This window comes from Primulina tabacum, chromosome 7 (assembly GCF_025594145.1).
Source record: "Primulina tabacum isolate GXHZ01 chromosome 7, ASM2559414v2, whole genome shotgun sequence".
Lineage (NCBI taxonomy): Eukaryota > Viridiplantae > Streptophyta > Magnoliopsida > Lamiales > Gesneriaceae > Primulina > Primulina tabacum.
Window position 1 is genome coordinate 29,648,138 of NC_134556.1, and position 25,570 is coordinate 29,673,707.

Here is a 25,570-nt window from a genome sequence, read left to right on the forward strand (position 1 = left end):
AGGCCCTAGAGGGAACCCATTTGTGGGAAAAGGCCCCCGAGGGAACCCCAACGATCGTATTTCTATTCGAAAGATGATAAGCCAAGGTTCAGTTGACGGGTGAGAGTGTCGCTGATGTCCCCGCCGCCCAGTACTGTGGTTACATGAAGATGGATCCATCGACTTTTAATGTATGAGGAAAGTCACAATTAACGATCTGAATTCAACAAAAGAAAAGGAAAAAGGAAAAGGAAAAATGTTTATGATCATGACAAATGTTTTATGTTATGTCATGTGAGGAAAAAGGAAAGTTAAAGTTTATGTTGCATGTCATGAAATGTTATTTTTACGTAAAAGTATTTTCACTGTTGCATGTGGTTTTATACGTATTATTTGTTATAAAGATTATGGTGTGTTGAGTCTTTAGAATCACTAGGTGTGATGGATGCAGGCGAGGTTGAGGGAGGTCTTGACGAATGATTTGACTGGACTGTAGGCGCACACAACCGAGGACCAGTGCTTCCATTATCCGCATTTACGACTTATGATTGATGACTTATGTTAAAGATTTTTAAAACTATTTATTTATGCTTTTTGAGAGATTTTAGAGAGATTTATTATGAGCTATACTTTTCAAACTTGTTGCTTTTTAGGTTTGGTAAGACATTCGATGATTTCATTTTTATGACTATTTCAATTGATTTTTAAAATGCTAATTGGTTGGTGTTTTATTTTAAAGGGTAAAATATTTTATAAAAATATTTTCATGGAGTTTAAGTATATGGCCGAAAACTTGAAAGAAAAAAAATTCTAGTACTTTTAAAGAATTAAAAAGGGCAGACGTTTCAGTTTAGGTAATAAAAGTCTATGTTTAAAATTTGGGAAGAAAATATTAAAGTTTGAATTAATTCGAGAATTAAACGCTTCACGAATTAGTAAATAGGGAATTAAATTGAAAGCCTCGAATCTAAGCTAAATAAAATATCAAAAATTAGATTTAAGCCTAAATAATCATTTGGGATGGTCTAGAGTCAATGAAAGTAAGAAAAAGTCAAAATCGAGAAATTTTACGTCCAAGGGAAAAATGGTCATTTTACACCTGGGTAGTACGAAAAGAGTTGGCAGTATCTCGAAGGGTCATAACGCATGTTAAATGATATATTATGATGATTTTGATGAAAATATGATATTTTATGATTTATGGCAAAGCTGTGCAATTTTTACTGTGAATATATTTTATGATTTTAAAAGGAAAATGAAAAATATTTTGAGGGATGTGAATTGACCGTGACATAAAGGATATGATATATGATTTTTGGGAATATCGTGAGGGAAAAGGCCCCAGAGGAAGCCTGTTTATGAGAGAAGGCTCTAGAGGGAGCCCAACGATCATATTTTCATTTTACGTCAGTGCCTAGTGCCCGTCCCCATGCGCAATGGTGAGCTAATACTGATCAGTCGACCAGAGGATAAAAGGCTAGTCATTTTCAAGTATCAAACTTCACCAAAAATGATAAATGATTGAAAGCTTTATGATTTACGATTTATTTATGCTCAAAAGTTATTTTAAATAAAAGTATGATTTTTTTTAATGCTTTTGATTGTATATGTATTATTTGCTATTCATGTTTAGAACGCGCTGAGTCATTAGACTCACTAGGTTTGAATGTTGCAGGTGTTGATGATATTGAGAGAGACGCTGACGCTTAAGTGGATCGAGTCCGACAGTACACTCTTGAGGGACATTTATTTTTCGCATTAGCTTGATAGATAAAAGATTTAAAAGATTATTGTTAATGAATTTATTAGAGACTTTTTATGCTTTATTTTGATGTTAGTTGATCTTTTTAAAGGTCGACGTATGATTTTTGGTTAGTTGACGATTTATGGATTTTACGCACTTGAGATTTTAATGTAAATTTATTTTGATATATTTATAGAAAGGTTAAGTGATTTTAATTGTTAATTTTTGAGTTTATATTTTTTTATATAAAAAAATTAATATAAGACGTTTCAGTTAATGTACCTTGGCATGTTTTCAAATATATGAATTAATGATTTCTATAAAGTTGATACATGAGAGATAAAAGACTCTAAGTATCATTGTGTTATTAGAATATATTCTTAGACAACTAGAGATATCGAATAATGTGCATTGATTGGTCAAATGATCTTATGAAATGTCAGACTAGTATGTGTATAGACTGACTTGTTTTGTAGGCATACTGACTACAACTTGAATTTACTTATGCAATTCGGTTTAAATCTTGGAAGCAGCTTGATTTTTATAGATCGAGATGCATCTACTACAAGAATAAATGCTTATGGTGACATTCATAAATGTCATCATATTCAATATTTAGTGACATTTAAGTTTTAGTGACACCTCCAACAAATGTTATCTATTCCAATGTCGTCTTAAACTTCTCGACATTTTTTAATGTCATTATAAGATGTTAATGACAACTTCATACGTGTTACTAATTATTCATATAATGACAATTTTAAATGTCAGGAAAACTCATGTTTTAAATACATTTATACATGCCTTGTTATTATAGTAATAATAACAAATTTATATGTCAGTTAACATAATTTATAATGAGAACTAAAAGTGTCGTGTATGTTATTTATAGTGACAATAACAAATGTGAGAATATTTGGGTTGGGTAAATATAGGAGAAGGGAAAAATAGATAAATAAATGTGGGAATAAAAAACATATTAGATTAGTTATCCTGACATTTTTAATTGATGTCATTTTTTATATGGAGGGAAACAATTATTTTCCATCCTCCAATATTTATCCAACCCAAATATTCCCACATTTATTTATAGTGACAATTTTTAGTTTTTTAATGATTTTTTACGATGTGGGAACAATAATTGTTTCCATCCATATAAAAAATGACATCAATTGAAAATGTCAGGATAACTAATCTAATATGTTTTTTTATTTTACAAATTATTAATTTTCTATAAGTGTCATTATTAAGTATTTGTAACAATATTTAATTAAAAGTATCAACAAAAAAATATCACCATACCATTTATCGTTGTATCTTACTTTTCATATATTTATAGAAGATTCGGCTACCCGCTTTAACTTAGCATCCAACTAGAAACCTGAAATACAAAGAAATAGCAACTGGACCTATAAATAGTTCGACACTGTTTGTCATTATCAAAAATGAGATTTTTTCAATCTAAAAATTGTTGCAAGCTTCACCTCATAAGTTTGATTTAATCTTCACTTCAAGCAAATATTTTCAAGTAGCAATATGCATTCATGTAATAGGCTATAAAAATATCGTATATTTTTATACATTAAATAAGAAAATTTGAATTTATCTAATTGTGATGAAAAGTTCTAAAAAAGTATGTTTTATTTTTTTGTTGTAGGTGAAAATTAAATGAAACAAATAGTAGATACATTTTTTTAATATGGTAGGACAATTATCGTACTTCACGAGACCACACCCAACTAACAATCAAGCTATTAAGAAATGAGTGGGTCTCATGTGAGACCGTCTCACGGATCTTAGTCTGTGAGACGGGTCAACCCTACCGATATTCACAATAAAATGTAATACTCTTAGCATAAAAAGTAATATTTTTCATGGATGATCTAAATAAGAGATCCGTCTCACTTCACACAAGTTTTTACCTTTAAAAAAAACATTATTGCAAACACTATTGTACTTGTAAAATTAGATACTCTCGAGACAGGGGTCTGACCAAGGTTTCCGAAACCAATAGTTCTAGTTTTAGTTAAATGTCAAACCAAAACAAAACTTCTTGAATACTTTTCGATTCCTGTTTCTAAAATTTTTGGTTACGATATGAACTAAAATTTATATAGAAAAAATAAGACAAAAATATTTGGATAATTATTTTTTACATTGGGATAGCGGACCAAAATCTATGAAACTTAGATTATTATCATATTCAGTGGTGGAGCCAGAAATATGACTCTGCCCGGGGTAGAATTTTTAATTCTAGAATCTTTTAATATTTTAAATTGATCTACCCGAGCTAATATCATATTATTCCAAAATTATACAAAATTTACATATAAATTTTTTTAAAAAAAATTGAACCATCCCGGGTATTTAGGTACATAGCTCCGCCCCTGATCATATTATCATGTATACCTTAACAAATACGATATTTTCTTCTTGATAAACTTCTTTCATATATAAACTTATTCAAAATAATTTTTCAAAATAAAAATTCTAAAATATCTATATAAATGTTAAAATATAATTATTTTAACAAATATGTTCAGGTATCTCTTATTGTCTACAGCAAAACATAAGATATTTTTCAGTTTTTGTCATATCTTAATAATTTAGTTTTTTTTTAAACATCCATGTCAATTTTCAGCGTTTTTGTAAATACAAAGACAAAGTTGATAATTCATAATGAAATCTTTATCCATCCCTATACTTTATATTTTATAACATGTAATTTAATTTTAATTATTGCATAAAATCCATATAATAGATGACTTGACATGAAAAAAATTTAGTGGAGTATTATTATTTTAAATGATATTAATAAAATTTTAATAAATTTATAATTATTCTATAAATTATGATACATTTAATTTTAACTTCCAAAATTCTAATTTATTTACTATGCAATAAAAAATTTTAAAATTGAAAATTTAACAACAAATTTTATGATTTTTTAATTAAACAATATATTTAGTTTTTAATTTTAAGGGAATGGGGGTTTTTGCACGTTATGTTTATTTTATCACGTAAGCATTCCACATCAATCTTTATCACCTAGCTGGCTCCCGAGATGGAGCATGCCAGTGAGTATTTGACAAAACCTAAATGTGGAGATATCAAGGCGTCGAATAAGACCTCACAGGAAAAAAATCATGGCTCAAGTATGAAAACCATATATCCAACCAGAGCCGTCGAACATACCAATTCTTATCGGGTTGGGTTGACTCGTCGAAACCTGTCGTCGTCGTCGTCTGTGCGTCGACCTGTCTCTTGTCAGGTTGAAAAATCTTCAACCAAACTTAAGGTGGGTTACGGGTTTAGGTAAGTTAAACAGATCAGTCTATAAAAAAATAAATAAATATATAATTAATTAATTGAATTTAATTATTTAATGAATAAAAATCTATAGAAAATTTTTAATAAAATTGTTAATATTTAATTTCACGCTTTTAAAATAAGTATTAAAAAAAATTCACAACTTTAATTTTTTAAAAAAATCTCAACTTCAGTGGAGGTCCATACTTAAATTATAGACAGGTTGGATCAATCGACAGAACCAACCCGAATTGACAACTTTATCTCCCTCCGAACAAAGTAAGTTGGGAAAATATATGAGCATAGATATTAATTTACTAAACTATCAATAAAAAAAAAATAAAAAAAAATCAGGTGCCTTTGATTAATAATAATTTGAAACGATTTCAAATAGGCGCATAACTATCAATCAAATTATTTATTAGCAATTATATATATCAATATTAAAATTTAAAAATAATATTAAATGCGTAAAAAATAAAATTAAGTTAATGGAATTGAAAATATAATCGACTTATAAAAAAATTAAACAAATAACAGTATCTAAATTTATTGAATCCAAAACAATTTAGATAACTTAAAAAATTCGATTTTTTTTAAAAAATTATTATTGAAGTGAGGACTATTTAAAAAGAACAGGTCTCTTGTGAGACGGTAACGTATCAAGAGTGTTTAGAAGGGGTTGAATAAACACTCACGACTAAAACTGATCTTTTATAATTTTGAGTTCAATTTTCACAAAATACGACACGTGAGACCGTCTAACGCAAAATTTCTTCCATTTAAAAATCGATTTTGGGTTCAACATTCAATTCTTGGCGGCCGAATAAAGCCCAGAATGCGAGCCCACTGATTGTACGGCATCCCCAAAATTCCAAATTGAATTCTTCTAATTTTTTGCCGTAGTTTTTCTGGGATATTATCTGTTCTTCATTCGAAATTTGTGCAAAATCGCCGTTATACATTTCGATCTTGACTGATATTTTTGATTATTTTACTCATACAGAACGTTTCTTGTTGTGTTTTGGACAATATTAATAATAATGGAGAGCAAAGAAGATTATGCCGAATTAGAGTGCGAGGAATTTCCGGATGAATTTCAGTGTTGCGTGTGCCTGTAAGTATTCTTTATGAACAGACACCAGATGCTTGGTTTTAATTTTTATTCGTTGGGTTATGATAAATTGGATTATCAACATCTTTATGGAAAGTAGAAAAAGAATTGAATTTGAAGTGCTTTGTAGTTTCGTTCTGATTTTCAGTTGATAATTCTGCTTTTTGAAAATCGATGAACATAATGCTACGTTATCATTTATTTGCATTTACGGTTGATTTCTGTGTGTACATGGTATTGTGATTCTTGTTTCCATGATTGACCTGTTTTATTTTATTTTTCTTGATTTTGCAGGGATATCATGTACAAACCTGTTGTCCTGGGTGAGTGGGTTAGAAAATTTTATATTTGTGTGTGTGGCTAAATCAGTACTTGGCATTTGCAATAGTTATTTGACTATGAAACTTTTCTTTATCTTTCTGTGTTCAGCTTGTGGACACATTTCATGCTTTTGGTGTGTATTCAAGGCGATGGAAACTTTCCGGGAATCACACTGTCCGGTCTGTCGCAGCCCATACAATCATTTTCCAAGGATATGTAAATTGCTGCATTTCTTACTTCTAAAGTTTTATCCAGCAGCCTATGCAAGAAGGGGAAGACAAGTTGCTGGTGCGTCTAGTTGTGATCACTGTCTGAGTTTGGTTGCCAGCTATTTTATCGAGTTACTAGTAATTATATGCTTCTGTTCTTTGACAGCCCAAAACTTGTGAAATCCTGGATGATAATTGAACACTGTTCACTAATTCTGTATAACAGACTCTAACTGAATTTGGAAGAATGGGTGACCAAATGTAGACCTTAAAAGAGGTACTCTTTTATGTTGAGTTCAAGAGACTTGACAAATTTTAAAAAGATTCATATGCTTAGTGGGTTATATTGAAGGGGGAAATGGAGTATGGTAGCGCAAAGGATCAAGTATCTTCTATTTATTTGAAATTTTTGGTGTCTTAATTGCTAGTTTATTTTTTCCTTTAAGTAAGATTTTAGCGTAACCATTTTCCATTTATTCCACACGCACTCTTGAGAAAATCTTGAGTATGATTTTCTCCAATCTACCCCTCAACAAATTTCGTTTTTTACCACATTAAGTGTGTCTCACATTCAAATCTAACCATGAAATTATGAAAATGTTATGATTTACTTGTGTTTTTTGTTTGAGCAACCCGAACTGAAACATGGAAGAACCCATAGTCATGGAAAGGGAACTCTTCCGGAATGAGTTTCTTCGTTGAACACCATCACACTTGCTTATGTCCCTCATCTCTATCCTTTATCCTACATGTCAGGCATTTCCTTCAGAGTTAATGTTGTAGTTCAGTGTAGACTAAAGTTCTATTTTATGAAAATTTCATTTCAGCTGTACTACAGGATATGGAGAGTAGATCCATTCAGATTTAGTTTTCAGTGTATTTAGATTGTTTTATGGCGTCCCATTTTTTTTTTTGGCCGTTTTTAGATTGTTTTATGGCGTCCCATTTCCTTCAAAGCTTCCAAGTTCCAGTGACCTCCATCAGTGTGTTCCAAATCCAGCTATTCATTTTGGATTGCAAATTTTGAAGAATTTTTGGCCGTACCATGCTCATGAAAGCATAATTTTTACTTTTCAAAAACACTATGTGTGTAAATCTTATTACTATTTTTTATTGGTAGACTTTTAGCAAGTACCTTGATAACCAAACACGATTCACCTATCTACATTGTTTTATTTCTATCCAAAAAATCTATGAAGAAATTTAGAAATCTTAAAACATACAAATATTACATTTAAACTTTCAAATTGGAAAATCCAACCAATTAATCAAGAAATTTCGATGCTTGTTTTTTTCACCTTCTCATATAAATTCATTTTTTTTCTAAGTTATTATTGATGTTAATACCAAGATCCAACCAATTAAACAAAAAATTCAGATGCTTTTTTTTTTTCCAATTTCTCATATAAATTCATTTTTTTTTCTAAGCTATTATTGATGTTAATATCAATTTAAGTATGTTGAATTTTCACAAGATGCTATCAGCCAAGGAAAATGGATTTCTAATTCTATCTTTAAGTTATTAAATTTTTTTATATTAAATATCTTCATAATAGACATGATATTTAGCTCTCCAGCGATGTGTTCGCAAAGGTTAATACTTTCTAGTTTTGTGATTCATTACTTGTAAAATTTCTGTATTGAATTATTTTAGAGCAACAACATCAAGTATGATAGCCTAGTTAAAAGGAGAGAGGAAAAGAGAATGAAATTCTTTCTTTCTTTCTTTTGGATACATTACTCCGTGGTTGAATATGCTTGCTTCTCGCAATTTGAGATTTCAACAAGATCATTTGACCTCTTTGTTTTTGTGGTTTTTGAATACATTGCTCAGATATTGAATATGCTTGCTTTTCGCAATTAGAGATTTTCAGGATCCTTTGATCTCTTGACTTGAAGGACAACATTAATTAGGAATAGGCAAATCCCAAATCCAATTTCATTAGTTTGTAATCACATCCTAGACAACACAGCTGAAAATCTTTTCTTGAATGACATTTAGTGCTTGAATATTCAAATGTTCTGACGTGCTCTGCTTCTTAATTGCTTCAGAAGAAGAAAAAGAGTGTGGGCATGCATCTCCACAGTTTGATGATACTTTAATTGATTCTGATTCCCATGAATTGACTGATGTTCAAGACACCTCTTCTGCACTTCTGAAAGCTGCCACAGTCGAGCCTAAGGCCAAACATGGAAGTGATGATTCATCGGTTCGAGATTCCTTGGAAAAACCTTTTCCCGGTGAAGATAATGTTGATTCTATCCCAACAACTTTGAAATCCCAAACTACTAGCTACCAGTCCAGGCACGAGAATTATCTGGCTGCACAAAATGATACAAATGAAATACTCAAGCTGTTCCCTGTGTCTGTTTTTGAGTGTGCTGTGTGCAAGAATCTATTGTATCGTCCCGTGGTTCTTAATTGTGGCCATGGTAGGTCATTTTTACTTTTATCCTTCATGCCAAGGGGAAGATTTACAGCCTATATTAATTCAGTTATTTTTCTTTTGTAGTTTATTGTGATGCTTGTATAAATAGTCAACATCACAATGTCTGTAGATGCCCAGGGTGTCAATGCCCCCATCCAAATGGGTTTCCAAATGTCTGTTTGGTACTAGAGCATTTCTTGGAAAAGCATTTTCCCACAGAACATTCGGCAAGAGGAGAATCTGTTGCTAAAGTTCAGCGTGCTAGCACATCAGGATGTATGTCGATTTATCTTGTGTATTTTTTTACTGATCATACAAACCATGATGCAAATTTTTTTGCACCTAGCAGTTCACGTAATGCATCAAATATAGGTTTTTTTTTTTTTATTTTCACTCTTTGTTCAGCATATTTCTTGCGTGTCATTGATTGATTACGACTACTGTAGTGCCATCTAACTTAGCCTTTAAATTTAGGTTTGTGAAATCTTCAAAATTGCTGTTCTAATCTCCAAATTTTTATTAATATAAAATTTTATTGTAGATGTATGCATGTTCGATTCATCCTTGTTTAGACCCTTGTCGTTGCAGATTTTACTTTCTGGTATTTGTACATGATAGTTCACATGGTGTTTTGCTTCTTGTTTTCAATCTCATGTGTTGAATTTCTCCCTTAACATTGTTGCTATCAGGTTTGACAGAAAATCAGGGGCATGCTGGTAAACACTCAAAAGTTCCTACAGATGTTTACTCATCTTGGTGGTCTAGTCCATCTTTCAATGGGCCAAAAGTTCATCCTGGAGTTGGCTGTGATTACTGTGGGGTAAAACAGTGTTCTCTTCATTTTCTTTAATGTTTCTATCCCCATCGGCTAGCATTCATGACTTGCTAAAATTTTACTTCTCTAATGTGAAATTAGGAAAAGAAAGCTATTCGATTTTTATCAGGCAGTTAAGTTGTTTTTCAGCGTAAATCATTTACACTCTTATTGTTGCATCCTATACTTCATCAATTGGATATTTGTCTGTGTCTTATTTGGAGACACGTAGTGAACTCTCATTCAGTACATGTGATGCACAAACTTCCTATAGTTGTTACAACTAGAGTAGCATCACGTGTGGCAGAAGATTTGGAATGCCTATGGTATGTGTAATTTCATTTCTGAGGTTTTTGAAAATATTTCCTGAAAATGTGTTTCCAAAGATTAATTGGAGAACATAATGTACCTTCGGGTGATTTTTTACGAAAACAATTTCTATTATAGGCCATCGTATATATAAATGTGTTGGACTATTAATTGCATGCAGGCTTGTTTAATACTTGAAAATGTAATAATCGAGTTGAAATATGCAATATAATATTGAAGTTGCTTTGTTTTTTATGGAGTTAATTTGAAAGCAATAATCTCTTTTGGGAAATTTGAGATTTGATGTAACCATGTATTATAATGTTATAGTTGGATATTAGAAAAGTTAAGTTCAAAATGATAAACTTGTGGGAAAATTTGAGAATAGGTGGAACTATATTTTGAGGAAATAGATAAAAATTTAGCTGTACTTTTTTTTTTTCATTTCTGAACAAGTATTGCATTCTGCTTTTTAGCCTTTTTTATCCCTCTGTCCATGTTTCTGAGGGTTCTACCAGACCAGTTCTCCAGAGTTTTATGTCTCAAGAGTCTAATTGCATAGTTAGGATGTCAGTAAATCTTACCAAAACAATATTCCCTCAAGAAAAAATCCATTATTATTGCAGATGTCTCCCATTATTGGCGAGCGATACAGATGCAAAGATTGTGTTGAGAAAATAGGCTTTGACCTCTGTGAAGGTTGCTATAACAGTTCCTCAAAGCTTCCGGGTCGATTTAACCAGCAGCATACTCAAGATCACAAGTTTGTAATCGTGGAACCGTATTATCTGCGAGATTTAATACTTAGTCTTGGAGCAGAAGAATATGAAGGGTCTGACATTGGTGGCAGTAACCCAGACAATCTTGAAGTAGTTTTCAGGGTGCCCAGTTATTCAAATGATGCTTTCGAGGATCAAGTTGAGACTCCGACTTCTCTCCAATCATCAGATGATGGTCCAGATAATCTACAAGATGAAATGGCATCCCAGGATCCATTGAACGATCCTTCAGATGATCAAGGGGACCATGAAACTTGACAAAGACAGTTTGTGGATTATTTTTCCCGTGCTGGTCAGTTTGGAATGCTCAAGTACACTTGCCTTCGGATAATCATGCTTGAATTCATTGTCGGCTTGTTTATTTTTTCAATAAATGCTCTTTCACGGTGACGTGAATGGAGCAATAAAAGCCGTGTAAATTTCAAACTTGAGTAATGTGATGGGGTGAAATCAGGTCTACTTTCAGTAGTGTAAAGAACACTTTGAATTGATACAGCATAAAATAAGTTGACAGATTAGTACATCTCATTGTTTTCTTGTTTCATGGTTTTACAGCATTGAATTAACTTCTTGTTAATGTAGTTTAAATTTAGCTGGCGGCTGTTGCAAGACAACGCTGTGTATAAATGTGGTTTAATGATCAATGCAACTATCGTAGTTTGATCGTTGTAGAACTATAAACTATAATAACTTTATAAACGAGTAACTTCCTTTTGCACCTTTGTATTTTTTTTTTTGTGTGCAAATTATTGTTTTTAGCAATGCCTCATTAGAAATGTTCAAAAGCTATGTTGATGGGCAGGGGCTCTGGCGTCAACTCTAGTATGTTTTCCTCTAATAATGTTGCTGGTTGTCAAGAATGTTGATCGTTTTTCATGTTTAAGTGCTGTTGAGTGTAATTTTACTTCATATTATACATTGTACAATTCATAACTTCAGTTTTGGGAAGGACTCAATACTTGAACACGGTGGGACAACTCTTGTTGACATTTTAACCGAGCTGTGAATCCAGTTGCGGTTTGGTGTTACTAGTTTCTCTCACATTGACTAAAGGATCTCGGCCTAGCAGTAGGAACCAAAGAGGTTAATGTGGGAACAAGTTGAGGCCAGATTGCTGCCTAGGTACTTGTAATAACTAGGCAGAGCACAAGCTGACACGTGCTTCTACCATGGTCTACAAAGGCTCCTAAAAAGTAGGTTTGGGTGAGGGTTAGCTGGACAATCGGCCCTGCCGGTGTAAAACTAGCCTGCTTACCCATTCTAAGCTCAGGGAGAGACTTGAAGTGTGCGTGTTTTGTTATGGTCTCTCGTCACTTAAGGGAACTTGTTATGGTCTCTCATCACACAAGGGAACAAATGGAGGCGTGTGGATCTTTTGAAATGATAGGAAAATATGGAGGGAATGATTTCAAGCCAGGGTAGAGTGTATTTTATAGACTCTCAGAGTGAAGACATAACTCTGGGTTCCTGAGAAACCAGAAAAGCAGGATCAGGAGGTGAAAAGACATTGGCAGCTGATTAATTTAAAAGCAGCTCGGCAGAAATTGAGCCGGAATATAGAAAAAATGCATCGGAAAGAACATTTATTTATCTGACTTGAACTAATGCCTAAAGTTGGGATCCTTAGTCTGCAGAACAAAGTTGTCCTCACTGCCTCATTTTTCTCAGGACCTGATGCAGTTGGACCCTCTATCCCGAAAACATCGCTTTCTGATCGACTGATCCTTGGATCATCTTCGAGCTTTCAATTTTTCTCTCTCCATAATTTTCGAGGTAAACCCGAGTTGCTTGATTAACTTTTAACTACAAATTCATCATGTCCACTAAATATAAGCCATAAACAAGTCCAATTTTTTTTACACGAAAATCGATAATTTATGAGAAAGTGATTAGCCTAAGGTGGTTTACTATATGAATTTGCATCCATGGGTATCGTAAAAAGGCACTATCAAAACAGATATATGAACTATAACATTTAGCAAGTGATTCTAGTTTATATTTGAAATGTCACATTGGTTTGTGTTTAGCGTGCACTTTGTAGAATGATATTTGTTAATCGGTAGTTTATTTTGGCTTGTTTTGGAATTATTTTTTGGTGTGATTATTTTTTTGTTTGATAATTCGAAATATATGTGTTTGAATTATCTTTTGAATTCCTGGATTATATCAATAAGATGTTTTGTTATGGTTGGACTAGTGATATTCAAATTTAAGATTAGCTTTGTTATCTTGATATCATCTTTGTGACAGATGAGTAAGCGAAAATGTTCAGTTTATATAATTTTGATAAAGCCTATTGGTGATATCCTCGTAAGGATATGGGTCATGGATCGACCCGGGATATTAAGTGGATAGTCCAGATAAGAGATAATATGCCGGTTACTTTTCTCACAGCCCGGGCACTCATTCTTTTCCCAGGCAGTCAAGAGCCCGGGCTCATGCACAAGCACCCGGGCACCTCTCTTCCCAGGCAGCCTCGAGAATTGCACCACACTCGAGTATGATGGATACATGCTGTCTAATCCTTCAGAACAACATGGAGTTGAAGTGTTCTAAAAGTCATCAGAAGTTATAGTATGGACAGCCGACTTGCCATACTTAGTAGGTGGCACAGAAAACTAGGCAAGGTAATGATGTGATTTTATCCTATAAATAGCAGGTACCAAATTCATTTACGGATTCTGAAAAAACTTTGAACTCTAAAGCATTTACATATTTCCTCTCAAATATTACTTGTGTTCATCGAAAACCTGCTGACTTTAGCATCGGAGTGGCTATGCCGGACACCCCTCCGGCGCCCATTCACGAGTTCCTTTCATTGTTTGCAGGTCACGATCGAAGCCATTATCTTCACTCAAATTCCTTAAAACACTAAATTATTGATTTGATTCGATAAATTGCCCATTTATTTCGTACCCAATTTACTTGGATCGCATCACCTATCTTTTGGATTCTTATGAACGGATACTGAAAAATTCTCTGGGTACGTAGTGCAAATCTTCAAATAACTTCAAGTTGATAAACATAAGAATGTATGTGAGATTTGGTGATAATTTTCTGATACTCTGATACATACTTGTAGGAGTACTGTATTATTGGAATGATAGTTCAGTGTGAGACACATTTCTGAAGAAGAAAAACGGAAATGATCATTTGGTGTTCCGAAATCCTCTGCGACAAGTCATGTTCAATACCACGAAATCCTTTGTGTTAAGAGCTTGACTTGATCTTGGTACACAAACATATTGAAGACCCGTTATACATTCCTCTGGAGAGAAATGTGACGTTCTCGGGAGAGAACAATACGTTGCATCGAAGAGAGTTCGATTAGGCGGATTCAAAGACGAGTGGTGCTCGTCAAGTGAAGCCTACTAAGTGTGTTCTTCATAAAAGCGTCAACAAATAGAGAGCCTTTTTTAATTTAAATAAGTTCTTGTATGATAACATTATATTTAGTGGATTAATTTGATATATGTCGTGACCCGTGGACGTAGGTCTTTTGACTTAACCACGTTAAAATTTTGTTGTTGTGTGTTCTTTACTTAATTATCTATTCTTTAATAAGCAACAATAAAGAATAAGTAACTATTATGGCAAGATAACACATTTTTAATTAGTATCAGAATGGTTCACTACTGTGTTTTGAAGTGAGATCCTGATTTTCTTTTTATTAAAAATTGTTGCATACATGGATTTTGGACGAGAAGGTAGTTTCATCACCAAGCTCCCACTTCTAGACGACACTAACTACCCATACTGGAAGGTGAGGATGCGAGCGTTCATAAAATCAATTGAGGAAAAGGCTTGGCGGTCGATTGTGACTGGGTGAGCACCTCCAATGGATAAAGATAAGGATGGAAAAGAAGCTTCTCGTAAAATCGATCACAAATGGAGCATCGACAAAGAACGTTTGCAAATGAAAATGAAATAAATGCCACATTCACACCCGTGGATGTAAACCATTTCAAAATAATACATACATGTGAATCAGCTAGAGATACGTGGAACATACTAGAGAAAGCCTATGAACGTAGTGCAGCAGTTAAAATTTCCAAACTCCAGATTTTGGCAACCCGATTTGAGGATCTCAAGATGAAGGAAGACGAGACAATCAACGACTTTAATATCAAGCTGAGATTGATGTAAAAGTGGCAGCTATGAAGAAGCAAAGGACATAGATTTGATGAGCTTGGACGAACCGATTAGATCTTTACTTACTTTTGAGATGAAGTCAAGCGTAAGAAAAAAGACACGAGAATTTTTTTTCAAGCATCTGATGAGATTGATGCATGTTAGATTGATGCATATGACAATGATGATGAACTGGCTGAATCTGTGACGTCTCACCAAAAACTTGATTGAAATGTTGAAGTGGAAAACATAAGGTAAATATTCAAAATTTAAAAATTCTCATAAATCCTTCAAATTTTGTTATTTTCAAGAGAAGCAAGTCCACTGCGAATAAATTTGAAGGAGTGGAGGAAGGAGTGTCATGAGGATGGAACGGCCGTGTTCAAGCCGAATGAGCCAACACTCTCAAAAGAAAGAAAGAAGCTTTTGCTATCACTTGGAGTGATGTGAAATCTGAAAGAAGTCAGGAAGAGAACGAGGAACATATTAGCAAACATATTGCTTTGAATATCTATACAAATCTGTCTGGGAATGAAGTGCAGGAAGATTTCTGTCCTGAACCTGTCGTACATGATGTTGCAACAAGCAGTGGAACAACATCATGACAGTGAGACTTCGAAATTGAAAGTGACTAAGATGGAGATGGAAACAGTGTTTTGGAGGAAGGAGAATTCATAGAAGCTTATGAAGAAATGTATAGGATGTGGAAAATAGTCAGCAAAAGGAACATAGAGTTGACAGAGATGGGTGAAATCACTTGACAGTGAGAAAGAAAATTTGAAAAAACTGGAACTTGAGCATGAATTCTTGGCTACAAAAAATAAATAAAAAAATCGAATGGCTTATTGAATGAACTTCATCACTTACAAGAATGACTTAATTTGTTTAATATGTGAACTACTAATCTAGATCATGTTTTATCTTTGCAGAGGCACAACAATGATCGAAATGGGCTTCGATTTGAAGGAAACACTTCTGCCTCAAGGACATTATTTGTTTAAAGAAAGCACAAGGGATAAATCACCGACTAAAAAATTTGCATGTAAGTGTACTAAATTTGTTCTGATTTGTCGTTTTTGTGGAATATCCAGAGACACATAAGACCAAGATGCTTTAAATATATAAATGCTTTGAAAAATGATGTTATTCAAGCCTATCAATTTTTGATGATTTATATCTACTCATAAAACCAGATATTACTTGTGTCAGCAGATGATAGGATTAGGTAAAGGTGAAAGAGTGTGATATAGGTGGATTTTACTTGTTTTTCATGTCATGTGATGTTCCATTGTGTTGCATTTATCGTTTAGATTGCATGTATTTTGTGTTATTTTGACATAATTTATGTTTTCTTGTTGCTCATAAGGCTCTTGGTTGAAAATGCAGGCAATTCGTGAATAAACTGAAAATAATAGGAAACTTTCGAGAGCTATCCGCCCGGGCGCACATTTACATCCACCCGGGCGCCTATAAGGTGTGAGAAAGAAGAATTTTCGCGAAAGTCATCCATCCGGGAGGAAACTTATGTCCGCCCGGGCACGTCGATAAATAAATTAAAACAAGATTTGCACAAGACACCCGCCCGGGCGGAAACTTATGTCCGCCCGGGCACGTTTGTAATTTTGGAAAGATTCCTTGGCCGATTTCTTCCCTTATTTCTGGATATGTGTTGGAACTTTTCAAGTTCTCAATCTTGATTTTGATGTTAACAAAACTTCTTATTTTGTTTCTAATAATCAACCTTAGTGCGCAGACAGCTAAAACTGAAATAATCAGTTTACGAAGCCACAATTGAAGCTATCGTAGATGCCAACTGATTGAACCAACTGATTGTCGGAACTAAATCAGTCAAACTGGTTCTTCAACAAGCAGTTCAGTTGATTGTCCAAACTGATAGGTGATTCAGCAGGAAGACCTCAAAGCCTGGCCAGCCGATGATGTGTCTAACTGACGAAGAACCCAGCTAACCAGTTAAACTGAAGGAGTGAAATCAGTTCAACTGACGAGTCGACTGATTTCACTATCCCAACTGAAGATCAGTCCAGCTGACCAGTTCGAAGCATCAGTCAGAATCTTTCAGTTGCAGATCAAGACAAGCTTACTCTAAATGGATTCCAGCTGTGCGTAAAGGTACAAAGCCATTGTCCAGTCAAATGACTAATAATGGATGTTACATCAGAGCATTAAAGACAAAACGCTACAAAAGGGCAGTCAAAAAGACGAGACACAAAGTCCAAGAAGCCGATTCAAATGCAACGGATACAATAAATGAGTCTCACTGTACGGTCTAAACCTTACGCCTATAAATGGAAGTAGAAGATCAGTGAAGACTCAAGAAGAAGAACAAGAACAACAAGAAAGAGAGTGTGAAAAACAGCAAGGGCACGCTCAGTCGCATATCTGCTTTCAGAATCACTTAGCCCAGAGGGAACTCTTCATCGTTTTATCAGCTTAGAATAGAAGCTATTTTTCCCTCAGTGTGTGAGAACATCCTTTGTTCAGTTCTCACACACACACATTCTCAAATCCACTCAAATACAGTCTTGCACAAAGACGTTAAATTTGTGTATGTAGTCTTTGACACACAGACATTAAAGAAGTGTTTACTAGAAGGTGTTGCCTTCAGTCAGTAGCTAGGAGTTCAGTTTAGGCAGTAGTGTAAGTCCTGGCTGAGTGGGTTTGTACAGGGTGTTTGTATAATTCAAAGTCTTCTAGTGAAACCTACTCGTGGAGGTAGAAGGGGTGACGTAGGAGCAGTTGAAGTCTCCGAACATCCATAAACATATCTTGTGTATTTAACTGATTAACTATTGTTTTTAAACTGTTTTGATCAGTTAGAGTATCCGTCAGTTCAGTTGTCACCATAACTGAACTGAAGAATGCAAAAACTAATCTGTCTTCTTTCGGTTAGTCAGTTTACATAAGTTAAAATGTTTTCTAATATAACAGTATTCTTCACGAAGGATTACTTTGAGTTTCTTCCGCTTGATTTTAAACCAAACTCGATTTAATTCATCGGTGTTAATATTCTTATACGAGTTATTGAAGCTCATTGGAGAATGTAGTGTTTTAAATGCATTTATAGGCACTAGCACAGTCGATCCTTCAATATGGATGATATGGAAGGGGATTTGGACGATTTTTGGGAGGATTGAGACATTATTCAGCAGCCAAGATATGGAAGGGGATTTGGACGATTTTTGGGAGGATTGAGACATTATTCAGCAGCCAAGGAGTCTAGAGAAAAAAAAATCTTGGAGCAATTGCTTGGAGTTGAAGATTCGAAGATTTCCGGGCACAGTTCTTCGCAGATCTCGTCTCATCTAGTATTTCTTATTTAGTATTTATCATTTAAACATTGTTTTGTTTATTTTGACTATGAATTCGAGTAGCTAATTTACAATATTTGTTGGGATTTAAGGGGATCCTACCCTGAAACCGATTTAGTTAATTCCTATTTCAATTGTTGGTTTATTCTTGATTATGCTACTGTTTTCATTATAATTATTAAATTATAGCTAACTTTAATAATAATCTTATATTGCGAGTGAGTTCGAGAGAATAGCTTGTGATAGGAACGAGTAGCATAGTTCGTGGATCTACAATTTACATAGACATATGAAATTGGATACGCGTCGATGGTCATAGTCTTGTCGAGCAAAAACTAGGGGATTTTATAGATCGATATGCGATTCACTCTTGATAAATAATTAAAGACATTTAATTACTTCACTGAGTAGAATTAGTTTGGCATAGCTCGAGAGGGCGTGTTCAATTGAATAGGAAATCCTATCGGAAGCATACATTACTATCGAATGAATGAATTAATTAACGATGGGTAGGTGAACTGAAATTCCCAACAAATTCATTTTTCATCGAAATCTATTTAAGTGGTTTAGAGTTTATATTTCACAATTTAATTCTTGACTTGTTCATTGAGTTTTTATTTAATTTTAGTAGTCATAAACAACCATTCAAGTTTCGTTGCTAAAGATTTGATAACTGAAAATAATAATTGCAAAATACAGTTTTCAGTGGAACGATACTCGTACTCGCGTACATTATACTATTACTTGACATCGTGCACTTGCGATTAATTTTCGAGCATACAAAATCATATTTTTATTAAGGATTCCACAGTGCAAGTTTTGCTCGATCAGAGTGTTTAGAAGGGGTTTGAATAAACACTAAAAATTTTCACAACTTTTTCGAATAATGAGTCAGTTTAGTGATAAACTGATACTCGGGAATCTTGTAAGTCGATATCAATCAGTTAATAATAAAAGTGCGGAAATAATAAAAACATTTTCTATTTTTCAGCCCTCGGTCTCCGTTCCTCGATCGCAACTCAAATAACCCATAAAAATACATTTTAATGCATCCATGTAGAAAAATATATTTTAAACGTGCAAATATGCACAACATAATTAATTTATGCAATTAAAATACAAGAGAATTTAATAACTTGCGTGCATGTGGTTCGCGTGGACAATGAAATTTTCGGGGCGTTACAGACTGATAGATAGAATAAAATTGAAATAAGAAGACACAAGATTTTATGGATGTTCGAAGATTTCACACACTCCTATGTCACCACTTCTATCTCGAAGATATGATATTCACTAAAAGACTTTGATCAATACAAACAGTTGTACAGACCCACTTCAGTTTTAGACTTAACAATGTCAAACTGAAACTCTTAGTTACGACACAGTTTACAGTACTCAACAGAACTGAAATAATTTTGCACAACTGATCTCTTCAAGATCAAATATTACAATAATAACAGTTTGTGCTTCTAAGCTCGAAGTATAGCCTTGAATGCTATGAATGTATATAGTAAGCGTGAGCTTTGAAATTTGCAAAGATTTCAGCAGAGTAACAGCTCAGTTGATAGAATAGTATATCGATCGGGTTGATTCAGATTATTTTCAGCTGCTCTTCTCTGCTATTTATAGGCTTTGCCTCCAACGATAATATTGAATACGATTTGAAACTTTCTATTCGTTGTTTGCCACGTCAACATTCTTCTGACAATCGTACAATGCAGCGTTTCTGAAATGCGGCGTTCCTGCTGCTCTTTGTACAATCTGTCGGTGAATGGGCTACGTCCTTTTCACTACTGACGTGTACTCCTTTCAGTCAATAGGATAAGCTGATTGCTCTCAACTGATTGTAGTGTAACTGATCAGTTTCCAACTGATCAACCAGTTACATACGTAGTTCAGTTAGCTGATTCAGTTGCCTTTGATTATCTGAACACTAATCTTCAGTTATGGGCAACCGATAGTTTGCGTATTTTAGATCAGTTTCTATCAGTATTTTTGATCAGTTAGTTCAATCTATTAAACGCTCAGTTTGTCAAACTTCCGAAATTCAGTTTCCAAGAGCAGGTCATTAGAAAAATGTGTGTTAGAAAACTTTATCTAAACGAGTTTATGGTTTGTTCATCTTTAAAAGCATATCCGGGTGAAATTTTTTTTTACTGCCAAAAAATTTTTCTAGAGCATGTTGCGAGAGAAAAACAAATTTCAGACATATTCAATAAGACACTTGATTTTTTAGGTTTGAAACACATAGAAGAGCCTTGAGTATAAGTGTCATATAAATCGCTTCTTGATTATCACTTGCTGCAATTTGAGTATTTGAGCTTACAAATCTAGAAAATTGATATTTTGGCGCGAATTGAGCTAGGCTGGGAGTTGATACATACTATTGGGAATTGTGACTAGGTGTCCTTGACTTATAGAAACTGCATAAATTTATGGTAACTCAAGATTTAAGCTTGATCAATCTTACGTATAACATGGTATCAGACGGTGGGGACATCAGCGATACTCTCACCCATCAACTGAGCATTAGCTTTACATATCATCATATCCTTTCGTATTTATATTCGTATTAGTCACAATTAAGTCACCTCCTTCAAATTTTTTATTGTATCCATCACTTATAAAAATTCATGCATATAACATTTTTCGTTTAAAGCAAGCATGCAACACATCTTTTAGCATATGTCGTTTTTCTTCATAAAATTCCGTAATCTTTAAAAATAAACATTTTAATATTTATTACAACATTCAGGGCACTGCCAGGACGGCTAACATTTTTCAGGTTTAAAATGACCGTTTTGCCCATAAAACCTAACTTTCCCAATTTACCCTTGGACCTTAAAACGACGGCCAGAATCCATCCAAACTTAACATAACCCCTTAAAATACACCCATAAATATTTCTTAGACGTAAACTTAAGCTCCTCGACTAAATTCCTAATTCGTTTTAAAACTTGAACCTACATCTCGGTTTTAACTCGAATCGACTCGAAACTTAACCAAACTTAAACCATAGCTTATTAACACCTAACCATACCCTATGCAACCCAAATCAAGCCATTAAAACCCATAGAAACCACCTAGCAAGCTTCTGAATTCTCTGCCCTTTGTCATCCAAACCCTAGCCCTAGCAAACCATAATTTCCTTCTATCCTAGACCCTAACCACCATGTCCTGCCCCCTAGCCAACCATCCTAGGACCTAGATTGAACCCATTAGGACTTGGACCAGCCTAGCAAACCATGTATGCCACAACCCTAAACCCGTCAACTACAAGTCTTGCGCGACAAAGCCTAGCCTCTACAGCCATTCTCCTCGCACCAGGTACAGTACCAGCCATCTAGGACCATGACTAGACCTCTTAGGACCCTTGAACATGTCCCAACAACAGCTTACAGCCTGCCCCTTAAAGAGCCCTAAAACCGAACCCTAGTTCCTTTAAACCCAAAGAAAACGTGCAGCTCTTCTCTTGGCTCGTTCCAGCCCTTCACCATGCCCCTCATGACCCTTAAACCTACTGAAAAACATCCCTTCTAAAGACCCTATCATGACATCCCATTTGTGCATCAAAACATGAATTTAAAAGTATGAAAACTCAAGTTTTAACATGTATATGCCATAAAAATGAAAATAAAAAGAAGGATAACATTTTTTTCATGCAATCATGTATAAATACACATAATATGGTATGAACGACGAGCAAAGAAAGATTAAGCCGTTCATTTGCGTGTTTCACACACGAAATTCAATCCTTGACGCGAGGGACGTTGGCAGAGAGACGGAGGCATTTTCTATTTTTCTTAGATTTGCATACAGTTAGATTACGTTATTATATTTGGACCTTACAAAAGGTATACAAACTCAAAATTCTATTAACTTCGTCGGACCTAAGCTACAATCTTTCTAATATCAGCTGTGGAGGAGAATCGACGTCAGAAGGGGATAAATCGACGCACTAAAGTTGTTATTGAAGGTGGAGGAAATGAGGGAAATGGTTAAAGATGCTCTTTGGGGGAGGAGAATACACGACGGAAGTGAAGAAGCAATGCCTGAGAATCGCACGGATGGTTACTGTGATGGTCGAGGGAAAATGAGAAATGTTAACAAAGCAATTTAAATATATCTAGCCGTTTAATTACATTAGGAAGCTGAAACTAAAAATATTAAACAGTGGAGAGCCCTTAATAATTATAATTATTTATGACATGTGAAATGATCTCTAAATTCAAAAATTGGGCTGAGATTTTATGTTAAATTACCCCCTTAACTTAATATATATACTACACACACACACACACACTATTAATAAAAGGAGAAGGTTAATAGTAGCTGTTTTTGGTGAGGTTTTTTTTTAATATTCCAAAATTGTCCTTAATATTTTTTGATAATAATAAATGTCAAATTTTTAATGAAAGATAACCGTGGTTTATTGGATAAAATGTCGATTTCCTAAATCCAAGTCATGAGTTCAATTTTTACCACATTTTATTCAACAACTCCGCTTTTTTTGTTTTATTTTTTTTTTAAATTCAATATTTCAATATTAGAGTTTAATCACTAATTATTTTTCATAATTATGATATGTGAATTTAATTATAAAATATGTACTAACTAGTATATATAATATTTTATATTATTAATACCAATATTAACGAGATTCCAACCTAGTAGGTGCTAGCTCTCGCCTAAACCTTGGAGCAGTATTTTCGTCGGCGAACGAGTTCGCCGCCTCCTCACCGCATATGGTGTGCTTCGGTTCTTGATCTGCAGCATACATTTAAGTTTCATATGCCCTAATTTTTTTCACTTTCTGGGAATTTTGGGTTTTTGAAATTGAAATATTCTCTGTTTATAGTATTTTGTGATCCATGTTGCAATCGAGTTGATAACAGTGAGTTCGAGTTGAGTTTCTCTCTCTTTTTTAGGGAAAAATCTGGTACGAACATGTGGTCAATACTGAAAAGCCTTGCTTATTCCCGGAGGCTATGAGACGATAACTATGTTAATTTATTTTGTGCTGAATTGTTTCCCTAATTTGGTTCCACTTGTGAATTGTGGGCTTCGTATATTTTCTTTCATTCTTTAGCTGGCATTCTTCATTTACTTCGTGGAATCTATAACTTCTCGGGGTGGTGTTTGTGAATCAACTTGCACAAACTGTTCTGCGTCGAAGTTTGCCTGTTTATTTGGATTATGTAATGCAAGAAACGAGTAAGAGCAGAGTTTGCCTGTTTATTTGGATTATGTAATGCAAGAAATGTGTAAGAGCAGTGTTGACATTGAAAATTTTCTACAAGCTAGATGATAAGTATGGCGAACGTCTTTGGCAGGTTAATTTTAATATATGAAATGTTTTAGGTGTCTGTGTGAGCGAGAAGATAAGTTTCGCTATAAACTTATCCTGCTGTGCCGAAATAAATCTCTCAAAAACCTTGTGCTCATACTGCTGTGTGCCTCATCCTATGTGCTGTAAAAGGCTTCAACTTACAGGGGTATGTATTGCAGTTGGTTTATGGTTTGTATTATGTGGAACTGTGGATTACAAGAATGCCGATCCAATCTTTATTTTTGCAACTTTTTGAGAGAAAAAAACAATCTATTATGTTCGTGGGAAAAGGGAAATAAGTTGAGAGCAAATGTTACTTACACATTTTGTATGAACACTACTAACTGTTGTAGCCTGTAGGTTATTTTGAACAACATCAGATTTATGATCAATATCAAAGCGTGAAGATATGTATTGATATCGTTTACCAACTATTCTCGTTTTCTGATTTCGCTATATGCAGGAATGTTAATGCATATTTACGATGACATAGAGCCGTTGATTCCATCGCTGGTATCTTACTTCTCTTCAATGATTTCAGGTGTGACAAAATCTCCAACATAGCCTACCCAAATTTCCTTGTTTGAGGGACTCACTACCTGAGTTCTATTTATCTTCTGAGAGGAAAAATTTGTTTATTTGAGATTTGAAAAAATGACAGATACCATCTTCTTCACAATGTGCCGGCAGTTATTGCAAATGTTCTTAGCTATAATCTTCTTCCATTGTTCTGAATATATTCTTGCCATTTCCATTCATGGGAAAAACAATGTAACCCTCAAGTCTCTTTTAATCAGCAAAAACTACGTATTAGCAATGGTCTTTTCCTTGATTGAGTATTTGGTAGAAATTTATTTTTTCCCTGAGCTGAAGGAACGCTGGTTACTAAGCAACATAGGCCTCGCCATGGTGGTTTTTGGAGAAATTATACGAAAGTTGGCTATAATTACAGCCGGTAGATCCTTTACTCATCTCATAAAGATTCATCACGAGGAGCATCATGTATTGATAAGACATGGAGTATATAGGTACCTTCGGCATCCAAGTTACTGCGGGTTCTTGATTTGGTCAGTTGGTACTCAAATCATGGTTTGTAATCCGCTATCGACTCTGGCATTTGCATTCGTCGTTTGGCGTTTTTTCCAGCAGCGAATACCATACGAGGAGTTCTTCTTGAGACAGTTTTTTGGATTGGAGTACGAGGAATATACTGATCAAACTTTTTCTGGAATCCCTTTTATCAAATGATGAGGTTCCCCTCCATTCTAGGATTTTACTTGCATGTAGCTTAATCATATCTATTTTAGTTTCGAATTTAAATGTATTGTAACATTAAAATTTTATGTATCATTAAAGCAGTAGATGTTTCAAAATAATAAAAGATATATGATTCAAATTATAATATTTCATGTCGTTGGAAAGGGTGGTATTTTGGTGTATAAAAATGCATATTAAAGAGGCAAAATGAATCACTTTGTGATATTAACGTTTAAATATTCATAGTTTTAAACAAAAGTGCATGACAAAAATCAATGTAGCATAGACATACAACTTTCAACATTGGGCGCAACATATTTCACCAATTAGGCTTAATCGAGTACCGGACGGAGCTTCAGACATAATTCGATCTTTGGATTCCAACATTTTAGCAATCGTCGTGCGCGATGTTCTGAAAAGCGCAGAGTAAGTGTGTATCATGAGAGAAAAATTTGTTTGGGCAAAAGCATGAAAATAATGGTCAATTCTTTGGTAATCATATTAAACCTATAAAAAG

At 34.1% G+C, this 25,570-nt stretch overlaps 2 protein-coding genes across 8 annotated transcripts; both read left to right on the top strand.

Moving 5' to 3' along the window:
- Positions 1-5,826: 5,826 nt before the first annotated feature.
- Positions 5,827-11,530, top strand: LOC142551225 (E3 ubiquitin-protein ligase PRT1-like). Of its 2 annotated transcripts, XM_075660346.1 has the most exons (8): positions 5,827-5,887; positions 6,039-6,149; positions 6,441-6,469; positions 6,576-6,755; positions 8,729-9,109; positions 9,190-9,381; positions 9,795-9,925; positions 10,855-11,530. In XM_075660346.1, the coding sequence occupies exons 2-8, from the start codon at positions 6,076-6,078 to the stop codon at positions 11,263-11,265; spliced, it is 1,398 nt and encodes a 465-aa protein (XP_075516461.1). In that variant the 5' UTR covers positions 5,827-5,887; positions 6,039-6,075; the 3' UTR covers positions 11,266-11,530. The 2 variants fall into 2 exon arrangements, with proteins under 2 accessions (XP_075516461.1, XP_075516460.1); XM_075660345.1 differs by lacking the exon at positions 5,827-5,887 and having other exon boundaries at positions 5,894-6,149.
- Positions 11,531-23,122: 11,592 nt separating this feature from the next.
- Positions 23,123-25,200, top strand: LOC142551227 (protein-S-isoprenylcysteine O-methyltransferase A-like). 6 transcript variants are annotated; one of them, XM_075660352.1, is made up of 3 exons: positions 23,123-23,215; positions 24,260-24,337; positions 24,458-25,200. In XM_075660352.1, exons 2-3 carry the CDS (start codon positions 24,262-24,264, stop codon positions 25,042-25,044), a joined length of 663 nt encoding a protein of 220 aa, XP_075516467.1. In that variant the 5' UTR covers positions 23,123-23,215; positions 24,260-24,261; the 3' UTR covers positions 25,045-25,200. The 6 variants fall into 6 exon arrangements, with proteins under 6 accessions (XP_075516467.1, XP_075516468.1, XP_075516464.1 ...); XM_075660349.1 differs by having other exon boundaries at positions 23,128-23,215; positions 23,829-24,337; XM_075660351.1 differs by having other exon boundaries at positions 23,181-23,215; positions 23,801-24,337.
- Positions 25,201-25,570: the final 370 nt, after the last annotated feature.

Coding starts and splice junctions, on each gene's coding strand:
- LOC142551227 (XM_075660352.1), top strand. CDS start 24,262: ATGTTAATGCATATTTACGATGACATAGAGCCGTTGATTCCATCGCTG. Junction 24,338..24,457: donor CTTCTCTTCAATGATTTCAG/GTGTGACAAAAT, acceptor AAAAAATGACAG/ATACCATCTTCTTCACAATG.
- LOC142551225 (XM_075660346.1), top strand. CDS start 6,076: ATGGAGAGCAAAGAAGATTATGCCGAATTAGAGTGCGAGGAATTTCCG. Junction 6,470..6,575: donor GTACAAACCTGTTGTCCTGG/GTGAGTGGGTTA, acceptor TTCTGTGTTCAG/CTTGTGGACACATTTCATGC. Junction 9,110..9,189: donor GGTTCTTAATTGTGGCCATG/GTAGGTCATTTT, acceptor TTTCTTTTGTAG/TTTATTGTGATGCTTGTATA.